The sequence below is a fragment of the Narcine bancroftii genome, chromosome 7 (genome assembly GCF_036971445.1).
Source record: "Narcine bancroftii isolate sNarBan1 chromosome 7, sNarBan1.hap1, whole genome shotgun sequence".
Classification (NCBI taxonomy): domain Eukaryota; kingdom Metazoa; phylum Chordata; class Chondrichthyes; order Torpediniformes; family Narcinidae; genus Narcine; species Narcine bancroftii.
The window spans coordinates 42,645,712-42,659,914 of NC_091475.1; the positions used below are offsets into that span (position 1 = coordinate 42,645,712).

The 14,203-nt window shown below is 40.5% G+C and overlaps 1 protein-coding gene across 3 annotated transcripts in view; it reads left to right on the top strand.

Moving 5' to 3' along the window:
• The window catches only part of scml2 (Scm polycomb group protein like 2), a 111,546-nt gene that overhangs the window by 80,537 nt on the left and 16,806 nt on the right, over positions 1-14,203 (top strand). For 2 of the 3 annotated variants that reach the window (XM_069889842.1, XM_069889844.1), the window contains 3 exons: positions 3,606-3,741; positions 4,284-4,487; positions 8,526-8,708. In XM_069889842.1, the coding sequence (XP_069745943.1) occupies positions 3,606-3,741; positions 4,284-4,487; positions 8,526-8,708 (523 nt within the window). The remainder of the gene's footprint in view (positions 1-3,605; positions 3,742-4,283; positions 4,488-8,525; positions 8,709-14,203) is intronic. The other variant, XM_069889843.1, reaches the window with a different exon arrangement.

Here is a 14,203-nt window from a genome sequence, read left to right on the forward strand (position 1 = left end):
ACCAAGGCTGGCTAATCTTCACGAAAGAAGAACATTTACTTTGTTAATTTTAAGCTTGGGTATTTTTTGATTTTTGATATTCATGATTTTTATTTCCATTTGCTGGAGGTTGCTTGAATTCTGGATACCAGGGAGTTTTCTGTATTTAGTACATTGTTGTTCAAAATGTTCAATAATAAATTTAGATTTTATTTTAAAAATATGCTAAATGGACTTGAAGGAATGAGACTCTATATCTGTGCAAGTAAATTCTTCATGACCAGAGAGATTGTTTGCTAGTAATTAAGATTAATTACACTATTTTAAATTTACTTCCACATGAATATGTTATCCATAACTCATTTTTGTTATGTTCAGTTAGTATTTGTTTGGTATGAGTAATGACTTTGTCTTTTTAGATATTTTCATGCTGTCTGTTGACAATATCCTAATGCAGCAAAGTTTATGGATGTGCAGTGTATCTGATAATATCCTAATTTTCTGCATTTATCTGTCAGTGTGAAAAATTCCCTGCTCTTCAACCAGAAAGATTACAATGGTGTAAAAAAAAGTCGGCAATAAATAGTGGCTATACCAGTGATATTTACATCCTGTAAAATGATATATTATAAAAATAAGATAATATCACTGTCAAACTTGCACATTTATGATGACGACCATTTCTATCCTCTTTTACTCAAGTCTCAATATCTGGATTAATAAATCAGGCCAGTTGTATTGAAAATTTTTAAAACCTGTATTATTTCTGAAGTAAGGATTTTGAATTGAAATGGGATAGCATTCTGGATGTGTGTGCTAATCACGGACAGAGGAAGTGTACAAATCTTGCATTCTGTATAGTATTTATTAAATGCAATTCAATACATTTGTATTTGTTTACGTGGGAAAAAAAAGAAAAAGAAGAAAAAAAACCTGTATTATTTCCTGATTCAGTATAAAATAAATATTCAAGTTTAATCATTTTGATCAAATTCTTCTATTGATAGGAGTGGAAGCAGATAACATGCTGTCAGTGGCAGGCATATGGGAGAATTGTTCAAAAAGGAACTACTGAAAGGTATTCAGTGGCAGGAAGAGCTTTTTTCAATAATTATTAATATAACAGCAAAATATTCCAAATAACTTGACAAGAATTTTATCAAACAGAAATGAAATTTGATGGAGCATGTTGGCTCCTCTGAACTGATCATCTATTTGCTTAGCTGATGGCAGAGGAATTATATTCAAGGGTAAGAAAGGTTCCAGAATTAGAGAAAAAAATATATCTTGGTGAATTATTGGGTGCCGAGATATTTAAAAGATGGCAAATAAGACACTGCAGATGCATTTGACAGAAAGAGAACTTGAAAATCGATAAATCTGCAAAAGTTTCATTGCAATTGATTTACTGCATTTTTGTTTGTTTTTCTGATAAAACAATAAAAATAATTTTAAAAGAAAATCGAGATATTGCTTAAGCAGGACTCAGTGCAGATCAGGAATCATGGGTATTGTGGTGTAAGAGCGTGGAGAGTGGAGTTAAGGATGTCCTTAATATTAGACTCACTCTAATCAGAAGCTACAGATGACAGCAGAGGTGCATGTGCTGTTCAGGTACTGAGACATTGCCTTCAGAGCAGACAGCAAGGTACTCCTAGCTGCTGCAAGAACCAAGCTGTCTAAAGCCCTCAGGGAAGCAAAACGTGCATGTTCTGCGCAATCACAGTCACTTCCTGGACAGCAAAGACATGCGATTCATGTGGAAGGGCATCCAAGATATCACCAACCATGACACGACACCATCTGACTGTGCTGGTGATGCCTCCTCCAGATGCACTGAACAACTTATGCGTGCGATTTGAGGGGGGGGGGAAAATGACATGGCAGTGAAGAAGACCACCTCTACTCTAAATGATCAAGTGCTGTGTCTTGCAATAGCTGATGTGAAGAGAAAGTTAGGCAAGGTCAATCCACAAAAAGCTGCTGGACTGGATAACATTCCCGGCAGAGTGGTCAGGGTTTGTGCAGCTCAGCGAGCAGATGTTCTCACTGACATCTTTAACATCTCTCTGAGAAGCGCTGTAGTCCCAACGTGCTTCAAAGCTGCCACCATTGTCCCTGTGCCGAAGAAGTCATCTGTATCCTACCTCAGTGATTACCGCCCTATCCCACTCACGACCATTGCCATGAAGTGCTTTGAGAGGCTCATCATGGGGAACATCAAGCTCCTGCTGCCCCCGTCACTAGACCACCTGCAGTTCGCATACAGATCCAACCGCTCCACGAGCAATGCCATTGCCACCGCCGTCCATCTAGCTCTCAGCAACCTGGAAAACAAGGACTCGTATGTTGGAATGCTGTTTATTGACCTCACTTCGGCATTCAACACAATCATACCTCAGAACCAGATAAGAAAGTTGAGCCTGCTGGGGAAACTCCCCCCTCTACAATTGGATTTTTGACTTTCCTTCAGGGAGACCTGAAGCAGTCCGGATTGCTAACAGTATTTCCGAGACCATCGCATTGAGCACAGGGGCCCCCAGGGCTGCGTGCTTAGCCCACTGCTGTTCACTTTTTTGACTCACGACTCTGCAGCTAAACACAGCTTAAACCACATAATCAAGTTCACTGACGACATAACCATGGTGGGCCTTATTAGTAAGAATGAGGAGTCAGCGTACAGAGATGAGATGCCGTTGCTAATGGACTGGTGCAGAGCCAACAACTTGTATCTGAACGTTACTAAAACAAAAGAGAGATTGTCGACTTCAGGAGGGCCCAGGGGACCATGCTTTACTGACCATTGACGGCTCGACTGTTGAGGTCATCAAGAGTATTAAGTTCCTTGGAGTGCACTTAGTGGAGAATCTCACCTGGTCCCTTAACACCAGGTCCATAGTCAAGAAAGCCTAGCAGCGCTTCTACTTCCTGCAAAGGCTGTGGAAAGTTCATCTCCCACCATCCATCCCCACTACATTCTACAGAGGATGTATTGAGAGCATCCTGTGCAACTGCATCATCTGATTTGGAAGCTGTACCACCTCGGACCCTGCAGAAGATAATGAAGTCAGCAGAAAAAACATCTACAACACTCAATGCAGGTGAAAAGCAATAAAGATTGTGAAAGATTCGTCACATCCCTCATGTAAACTGTTCTCCCTTCTGCCATTTAGTAGCACTCGGGCCCTTACGTCCAGATTGGGCAACAGTTGTTTCGTTGTTTCCCCCAAGCCATCAGGCTCCTGAATTCCCAGAACATTAGTGGATAATGTACCGTGAACTTTTACTCTATATGTCTTAATATTTTAATATTACAACATGTTTAACTTTAACATATATTTATGTAAATATGCTCCATGGTCCTGGAGAAACGCTATCTCGTCTTTACTGTGCGAGCATGGTATGGACAATAAATAAAGGTGACTTGGCTTGAGACTCCTAAGGAGTAGAAATGAATGGCAGTGTAGTGGGAGCAAAGGGACTTCCAAAGACAAGTATTCAAAGATTAAATGAGTACTTACTTTGTTCCAGTAAGTTCCCATTATACATAAACAAAATAAATGCCTTTTGTAATCTTTTACATGGTATGAAAAAATTGTAAAATAACACTTATTTTTGTGCTTCAGAGAAAGACTCGAACAGTACAGAGTCCACTTCCTCCTTCACCCACCACAACAACACCCGAACCTGACATTAGCAGTGCCCAGGGACTTCAAAATACTGCCAGTATTTGCAATTCATCTTCATCAGTATTGTCCACAGGTAAACCTCTCTGGTCATTTAAAGAGACACAAAACAGTTGATGATTGGGGAGGTGCATTGTAATGCTCAGATTCCTCTTGTATTAAAAATGTGCTTTATTCTTTAAATTTACAAGTTACAATTCTAATTGTGTGTGCTTAACAAAGGTGTGAATTGATCATTTTAAGAACTGATATTTAATTTGAACTCCAGGCAGCGAGAACTAATTCATAGATTTTTCAGTAAATTTGTTTTCCTATTTACTTTGATATTTTAAAATAAATATTTGGACACGTTAACTTGCAAGTATTGGAATATTGGAAGTTTAATACCTGGCTAACTTCTCGGCTTGACAAATTTTATAATTCTGTCAGGTCACTCTGCTAAGCGTTCATTGATATTATTATGTAAAAGTGCAGAGAATTTTTGTTCTTTCTCATCTTTAAATAATCCTTTCTCATGGCATCTTGATATACAATGGAACTTATCCCTTTTTTATTAGTTTAACTATAACAACATTTAAATTTAAGTCTTTATAGTTGACAGCAGCTGTTTTGTTACAGTTTGTGTGTACGTTAACAAACATGGAAATTGTGGACCACATCTGAATAAAAAGAAAGTTCAGCAGCTTCCAGATCACTTTGGTCCTGGTCCTGTGCCAACTGTGCTTCAACAGGCTGTACAGGGCTGTGTCGATTGTGCGTACCAGGCAAAAACTGTTTTCTCATTTCTGAAGTCTGGACATCATGGAGGAGAGGCAATTACTGGTGAGAGGATTTGCAGTTACTTTTGTCAATTTTGATACATTAATTTAAAAATATTGGTAAAGCGAGATATAAGTATTTAATTTTTTTCAGTGTTATTTTATAAAGGAACACAAAGTTTCTCGTACATTGGAAAAAAGTCAGTTACCCCAAATTGATTTGTTCCATATTGTCATGGTTTAGATCCTCTTTAACAAGATCAGAATGCACTACAGCCAATAAAGGTTGGCCATTGTAAACTAACTTCAATTGCTTTGTACTTCATGATTTTTTTTTTTAATATTCTCAAAATGGAAATATTTATATGTATCTGGAGTCAAAAGATGGTGTGTTTTTTTCAATATGGGTAGCAGGGCAAAGAATGCCAAATGCTGCTGATCCATTGAAGGCGTAGAGACGTGTTGGCAGTTTATATTACTGTCACAAATACCGGTAATTACAAGTCCATCTGGCAAGTATCTCAGGCCAAACATTTTGATTTTGGCCTAAGATACTCATTCTGTATGAGCAGCTAGGAAAAATCCTTGAACTGTGAATAAATCACTTTAGAAGAAAATTCAGCATTAAATTCTGCATTTTATGTACTAGGTGCTTTTCTATTCATTTTAATTCCGTTGAGTTAACTTAAAGTAGTGATGCCTTGCATATGGGCTTTCAAATTTTCAATAAATTGTTCTAATTAAATCTGAAATTAACTGTACAGAAGGAAATTATTTAGAATGTGTGTGCCAGCTGCATCTCATCCAGTGATCTCATTTTTCTAGCTTATTCAAATACACTTCTTTTGTGATCAGTATCTCTACCTCAACCACAGTTTCAAGCAGTGTTTGTTCCCTCAATAACCATTGAATTCTTCTGCCAGTTCTACTCTCAAATTACTCCTCTACTAAACTATCTGTGTCAAGGTCCTCCTCCACCCCACTGACCTTACACCTGCCTGGACTTCACCATTCCCTCCGACCTTCCCTCCCTTGGAAGAATGCTCTGTTCTCAGTAGAGGCATCACCATCATCCCCATCTGCCCATCCCTCAACGAGTCCTGTACATGCCATAATGCTAAACTCTTCTTCTGTCAGTTCCATCTCCATGTGCAGTTGTATAACCAGAATTTTCCACACCCTCACTACAGATCCTTTTTCTCAGTTTAAACCTTTTTCCTCCTCCGAGGCACCTCGCTCTGGCCTTCTGCCTGCTCTGGAGTTTTATATTTCCAACTGCCACTGAAACATTAACTATATTGACTTCACCACCACACTCACTCATTCCATTCCCACCCCATCAGAATGCCTAGCCCTCCAATCTCTCCGCATGTAATCCCAACATCACCATCAAGCCTGCAGACAAGGGTTGCAGTGTTGTGGTCTGGTGCACTGACCTCAACCTGGCTGAAGCCAGATGACAATTCTCAGACACCTCTTAATTACCCCTTCAACAGTACCCCACCAAAACTCATCAAACCATTGTACCATGCACTATCTCTGAATTTATCACTTCCAATCATCTCCCTAGCATGGCCTCCAACCTCATTGTTTCCCAACCACGCACTGTCCATATCTATCTCCCACCCAAGATACCCAGACCGATCGTTTTCAGGTACTCCTGCCCATGAAACTGGTATCCGCTTACCTCGACACCGTTTTGTCTCCCCAGTCCAGTCCCTCTCCACCTACATCCGGGATATTTCACATACAACTCCCAGTTCCCTGAACTCTACCACCTCATCTTTACGATGGACATCCAATTACTCTACACCTCCCTCCCCATACCAAATGCCTCAAAGCCCTTCATTTCTTTCTTGACATCAGACCCTACCAGTACCCCCACCAGCATTCTTCTCCATCTGGCAGAACTTGCCCTCACCTTCAATAATTTCTCCTTAACTCATCTGACTTTCTCTAAGTAAAGGAGTAGCCATGGGTACCCCTTTTTGTTGGCTATATGGAGCAACCTATGCTACAAGCCTACACAGACAAGGCCACTGAACTTTTCCTCCGCTCCATCCACGACTACTCGTGAAATAGTCAATCATGTGTAATAGTCAACACCCCCCTTTCTTGCCCAATAATTACGTTTTTAGTATGACCCTTGTAAAGGTCGGCCTTCCCCTCCCATTTTTATCCCTGATTTCTCTCGCCCATCCAAGCTTCTAACATCCCGATTGCCTGCTTATCCAGGCTCTCAACGCCCTGACCACAGATCCTCACCCCGGCTGCCTGCCTGCCCACTGGAATTCCTGGTGTCCCGACTGCTGACCCTTGCCCTGTTCACACCAGCCCATCCGAGCTCCCGATGGCCCAAACACAGACTTGTCATCCGAGCCCAGCCATCCAAGCTCCTGATGCTTTGAGCGTCACAGGTACTTAACGCGGTCAAAGGTTTGACCATATAAAAGTAGATCCCTGAAGTTTGACCCAAAAAAATTGGTCCAAAAACCTCGACCATGATATGAGAATATGTGGAACTTTGATGCTGTCTTGGGCACTCACGATGAGCTCGTCAACTTAATCCACTTTGCTCCCAAGTTTCACTCTGACCTCAATTCATTTGGTCCATTTCTAGCAACATTCTCCCTTTTCTTGATCTCTCTGGCTCCATCTTGGGAAACAAATTTCACAAACATCTTCTACAAGCCCACTAACTCTCGTAGTTACCTCAACTACACCTCTTCACATCCTATCTTCTATAAGGATTCCATTCCTTTATCTCAATTCCTTAGTCTACTTCGCATCTGCACCCAGAATGAGGTCTTCCATGGCATATCATTAGAGATGTCTTCTTTTTTCAACAACATGGCTTTCCCTCTACCACCATCAAATATGTCCTCTCCTGCATATCCACATTTGCCCTGGCCTCTCCACCCCAAGTGCACCTCCCACTCTATCAGTCACCGCATCCAACATATCTTCCTCCGTCATTTCTGCCACCTGCTACATAATCCCACCACCAGACACATATTCCCTTCTCCTCCCCTCTCGACCTTCACAGAGACCACTCCATCCTGACCCCCACCAATTGGCACATAGCTCTGTGACCGCAAGAGATGCTCCACTTCCTCCTACACCTTCTACCTCACCACCATTTGGGGCCCCGATAGGCCTTCCAGGTGAAGCAGCAGTTCACTTGTGAATCTGTAAGAGTCATCTGCTGCATCCATTGCTCATTTTGTGGTCTCCTTTACATCGGAGAGACCGGACACAGACTGGGAGATCGATCACTTCATTAAGGACTTCGGCTCTGTCTGCTGCAATAGCGTGGATCTCTCAGTGGCCATCCATTTCAATTCCCTGCCCCATTCCCATTGCTGACGTGTATGTCCATGGTCTCATGCACTGCCAGACTGAGACTGCCCACAAATTGTAAGAACAAAGCCTCATATTTCTGACTGGGCACCCTCCAACTGGATAGTTTTAACATCAACTTCTCCTATTACCATTAGAAATGCCCCCACCCCCATATTATTCCCCTGAATCCTTACCACTCGCACTCTCTTGTCTCTCTGCCTCCTTTCACAGAGCCAAAATCAATTCTCACCTTTCCTCTCATCATATCCAATTAACTCCCTTTGTCTGTTGGTCTGTACTCCACCCCCTCCCATTCTTCCCTCTTTCTATCCCCAGTCTTTAATTCAGACATCTGTTTTTTCAGGAAGGGCTCAGGCCTGAAATAGTAATATATCTTTACCTTCTATGAATGCTGCGAGACCAGCTGAGTTCCTCCATTATTTCTTTCATTTGGCCATCATAATTATGAACATTTGAATCTCACTTCAATTTCCTCAATTCTAGGTAATGAATTCCAGGTAAACAACCCCAGTGTACCTGATCTTTGTTCATGACACAAACTCTCCAGCCCATATCAGTTTGAAACTTGCAAAAATAAGAAATTAAAAACATCTTAGACTGCAGTGGATAGTCATTAACTGAAATAAATTTAAAAGATTCTGCATTTAATTGTTTAAACCTAATTTCTTTATTGGTATGTACAATAATGTTTTGAATGGAACATTTAAGGCACATTTTATTTTTTCTTTTGTCTTTGTAGCTTTATTTGATGGAGAGAACCACACAGTGAAGCTTCCATCTGTAAATAGTGTTTCATTTGTATTAAGATTTCTGGAAAAACTCTGTTACAGTCTGAAGTGTGAGAACCTCTTTAGCAGCCAACCTTTCAGCCCGTATATAGGAAATACACATAGTCCAACAGAGTATGGGAGAGTAAAATCAGGTAAAGAGAATTCAATTTTTGTTCTTAAAATAAGTACACAATTATGACTTCAAACTAAAGCTTCAGATTTGGCAAAATACCATGTCTATCACTTTGCTTAATTAGGGTTTTGGGAAGTAAAATACAGGGGATATAGGCTGATATCTGCATCAGGAAATTGACTTAGATGTGTGAAGAATAATAAATTGACCATCCTTGAGAGCTGAACAGCGGATTTCTTCACATGATCAGTATTTTAGGGAGACAAGGCAATACTTAGATAATTATTTTCATCAATTTCACATACCTCATATTTGGCAGCACGGTTGGCGTAGCAGTTAGTACAATGCCTTTACAGGACCAGCGATCAGGACCAGGGATCAAATCCCGCACTGTCTGTAAGGAGTTTGTACGTGTCTCCCCGTGTCTGTGTGTTTTCCCTGGGAGCTCCGGTTTCCTCACACCGTTCAAAACGTACATGGGTGTAGATTAATTGGGTGTAAATTGGTCGGCATGCATCATGGGCTGAAATGGCTTGTTACTGTGCTGTATGTTTAAATTTAAAATAGTGAACGGTTTAGGGGCACCATCTGCTGACAGTGATGTGATTTCAATGAAAAGACTAATATGCAATATGTAACCTGAAAAAATCTTAAGATGAACTTGATTATTTTCTTGAAAGAAATCTTGCCAATCCCAATGTGCTGATTTTCTGGAGAAAGGGTTTAAATCATAATGAACTTCTGTGCAATCACTGGAAGATGATCATGTGTGTTCATTTTGATTAGAAGACTGTACCTGCTGAACAAATAAATTTTGAGATAATTTTGAAATGTGAAAAGCTTAAATAATGCATACATTATTTAAGTTTTCATGGAATAATAATACAGTAAAATCCCCGTTATCCGGACAGAGATCTCATTTGCTGGAAATGCAAATTTTCCATTTGATTGAGACTCACTCTTACAATGCCAAACTAATACACCTGCATTAAGAATACATTGTTTGAAAGACAGACATTGCAAATTGTAAAGTAATTTGAAAAAAAAATCATAGTATTGTAGTCTTTAATTGTGTTAAGATACTTTAACTTACAAAATTTAAATTTAAACCCCGGTCATTGGCGCTGTAACAGTGTTGCGCTAGCCACTGCGCTAACCGTGCCACTGTCATAATTAGCACCCCTCCTCCAAGTTTATAGATAAACATAAAACTAATAAAAACTAAATTCTTACCAGACAGGAATGGAGAGACTCTTTGGGAGAGTCGCCCCAGTGCCATTGACCGACTCTTCATCCTAGTGTGGTCAGACACTCAGTGCAACCTGACTCATTTCTACAGTGTCCTGGTCAGGCCCTCAGCACAGTTCGACTCACCACCACACCAGAGTTTCAGTCAGGCCCTTGGCACAACCCAATTCACCTCCATGCCAGTGTCTTGTTCAGGCCCTCTGCTCACCTTCCTTTAAGAAGTAAAACACAAAAGTCTGCAGACACCACGGTTGAAGTAAAAATACAATGCTGGAGAAACTCAGGTCAAACAGTGTATTTTATATAGCAAAGATACATAACCAATGTTTCAGGCTTGAGCTCTTCATCAAGATGTAGAAAAACCATTTTGTTCGGGCACCTTCTTTAAATTCGAACCCCATTTTCGAACACTAGTAGCGTTGCACTAACAGGTACACAAACCGTTCTGCCGTCATAATTAATCCCTCCCCCCTCCCCCCCCTTCCCCAAGTTTATAGATAAAACCTTACTAATATACAATAATATACTAATAAAGATAAAGACTCTTACCAGGCAGGGATAGGGAGACACTTTGGGACAGTCACCCCAGCAGTGAGCAGCATCGGCTGGCTCTTCATTCTGGGTGCTGTCATTTTATTCAAACACAACTTTATTGAAACTTTATTCAAACAGCTGCAGGCAGGGCATGACCAGGGCGATCTGCTGGCTGAATGTTTGCACCCAAGGGGTTGTGTGTTGCTTTGGCAAACATTTACTTTTACGATTTAAAACTTCTATTTAAACGTTTATTTAAAACCTTATGTATTCTTATTTTTAGATATATATATATTTATTTCCTCTGGTTTTTTTTCCCCTGTTGTTTGAGTTTCCGGTTGATTGAATGTCAGGGTTTCTTACTACAAGATAAAGTTTATTAAAAAGACTGCACAACAGATAATTCAGTGTTAACTATTCTCAAAGGTTTTGTTTTTCCTTGTGTATTCATATATTGATCATGTGTTGAGGTCACAGCTTAAAATTGGCAGACAAGTTGGAGATCACGTTGTATGAATTATGAATAATTCAATTGAAGTGTGTTACCTTAAGTGTCATTTTATTTCTTGTGTATATTAATAAGACACTAATTCAGAGCCAGCTCTTCAGCGCTTGACGTCCTGCTTTGCGGAAACTGCCAAAATGTTTGGCCTGGAAGTCAGCCTGAAGAAAACTGAGGTCCTCCATCAGCCAGCTCCCCACCATGACTACCAGCCCGCCCACATCTCCATCGGGCACACAAAACTCAAAACGGTCAACCAGTTTACCTATCTCGGCTGCACCATTTCATCAGATGCAAGGATCGACAACGAGATAGACAACAGACTCGCCAAGGCAAATAGCGCCTTTGGAAGACTACACAAAAGAGTCTGGAAAAACAACCAACTGAAAAACCTCACAAAGATAAGCGTATACAGAGCCGTTGTCATACCCACACTCCTGTTCGGCTCCGAATCATGGGACCTCTACCGGCATCACCTACGGCTCCTAGAACGCTTCCACCAGCGTTGTCTCCGCTCCATCCTCAACATTCATTGGAGCGCTTTCATCCCTAACGTCGAAGTACTCGAGATGGCAGAGGTCGACAGCATCGAGTCCACGCTGCTGAAGATCCAGCTGTGCTGGGTGGGTCACGTCTCCAGAATGGAGGACCATCGCCTTCCCAAGATCGTGTTATATGGCGAGCTCTCCACTGGCCACCGTGACAGAGGTGCACCAAAGAAAAGGTACAAGGACTGCCTAAAGAAATCTCTTGGTGCCTGCTACATTAACCACCGCCAGTGGGCTGATATCGCCTCAAACCGTGCATCTTGGCGCCTCACAGTTCGGCGGGCAGCAACCTCCTTTGAAGAAGACCGCAGAGCCCACCTCACTGACAAAAGGCAAAGGAGGAAAAACCCAACACCCAACCCCAACCCACCAATTTTCCCCTGCAACCGCTGCAACCGTGTCTGCCTGTCCCGCATCGGACTTGTCAGCCACAAACGAGCCTGCAGCTGACGTGGACATTTACCCCCTCCATAAATCTTCGTCCGCGAAGCCAAGCCAAAGAAGAAGAATTACTATGTAATCAGGAGGTGGAGAAAATGAAAAAAAAAACATATTGGTCAGAGTTTAACAGGTTGAAATTAAATTTAAATTTAATTTTTTTTAAATTTAGACATACAGCATGGTAATAGACCATTTTGACCCATGAATCTGTGTCACCCAATTGACCTACACCCCCAATAAGTTTCGAACAGTGGAGGAAACCGGAGCCCCCGGGGAAAACCTACTCAGACATAGGGAGAATGTACAAACTCCTTACAGACAGTGTCAGATTCGAGCTCCGGTCCCAATCACTGGCACTGTAAATGCGTTGCACAAACCTCTCTGCAATCCCTGCCGCCCATTGATTCTGTAATCTAACAATGGCATTCTGGAAAAAGTTTGTCAGGTGCCATGAACCTGTCATTGGCACAGAATGGCCTTGTTAACTAGTGTGGAAAAACTAATCTGCTTAGTTTGCTCCAAATGGAACACCTTGTTGAGGAGCAGTACCAGAATCACTGGAGGTGTATCTAATCCTGTTAAGTTTAATTATCTAGGAAAGTGATCTTAAATTGTATTGCCCATATTGAAGGATCACTGCAGCATTATGTATTTTTGGTGTTGGAACCAACCAAGATTTAAATCTAATGGAAACAAAATTACTTCATTTTTCCTCTCCAAGTGACAGTCCAATGTTCTTTTTAAAATTTATTCTTGCCAATAATATTACGAGTATATACAATAAAGTGTGGAAGATTAGTTTAATATTTCCATCTCAGCAATGCAGTGGTTAGGTTTCTATATTGGTCACTGTGACACCTGGGCTAAAAGCCAGAAATGCAACTTCAACTGTGGCAACTATGGTATTTAAATACAGTTAATATTGCACAATCCATATTTTTTTTAAAAAGTTTACTCTTTGTAATGATGAAAAGGAGACCATTGTAAGAAATCAAATTCACCACTGTCCTTAAGAATAGGAAGTCTACCATCCCGTACCTAGTTTTGCTTATGTGTGATGAATTGCTGGAAAAGACTGCACAACAGATAATTCAGTGCCTTACTAAATTCCTTACTAAAATGGCCCACTTAATTGTGTCTTTTGGTTGCAGTAGTTAAAATAGAAGAAAGGAAAAACCAGGCAAATCACCTGGATGCCAATACAGACACAAATCATTCACAGACAGTGGTCTGTTCCTAGTTCTCACAAATATCAATGGATTAATGCCAAAATTGGGAGAACTGTAGATTTAAAAATAGATATAACCACAGAATCATAAAATGCCAAATTCTCCCATCGTAATCCTTGAGTATGTGTCTCCTACCATCTGGGCAGATCAACCAGAATTGGTGGTATGTTTTGAGAGTTCTGCGAAACATTTCCAAAATGCACTGAAAGTAGCAAATGTATAGAAACTATTTTGTGTATGGGCTTAAACATCCATCACCAAGAGTGGCTCGATAGCACTGGCACTAAAGGGGAATTAAGGCTCTTGATTCTCCTCTAATTTGTATTCTGTGTTGTGCCATTCCTGAATTGACAACAGTTCAATAGTGAAACCATGAAGCTTGAAATATGAAACAGAAACAATAATGGTATCTCTTTGGAGGAAAGTATTAGAGGATGCATTGATCACTACCAGAACTACTAAACTATAGAAGGGAAGTGTTTTCACTAACCGCCATCTTCAACAAATATTATTTGAGGGTATATCATTTAACTTGGCTGGAAGATTATTAAGAATTCGATCTAAATCTCTTCTATGTGCTGTCTGAGTGATTTTTTGAAAAGGGGAATATGTTCCTGTTTCTGTGAATCTGAACCATTAACCAGATCAGTCTTTGAAGACCAGTAATTATTTCAAAATAGGAAATATTACATATGTGATGTATTTAAGATAAATACGAAGTGGAATAAAGAACATAAAGGAAAATATAAAATGGAAGACAGGAGGCATTAAAAGAAAGGATTGATGGTGCAAGGGAAAAGGGGAATGCTACTGAAGCCAATTTGAAAGATCAGCGTTTGGAGACTGCTGATATGTTATTAACCTCTGCTGACAGGAAAAAAAAACCCTCCTGAATTGGCCTGTTTTCTTGTTTATGTGCTCTTCCATATTCTAACTTCCAGTCATTCATCTCACTTTCCAACACATTCAGTGAAGTGGCTGGTTTTTACCAAGTTAATTTAATTAAGTTTTA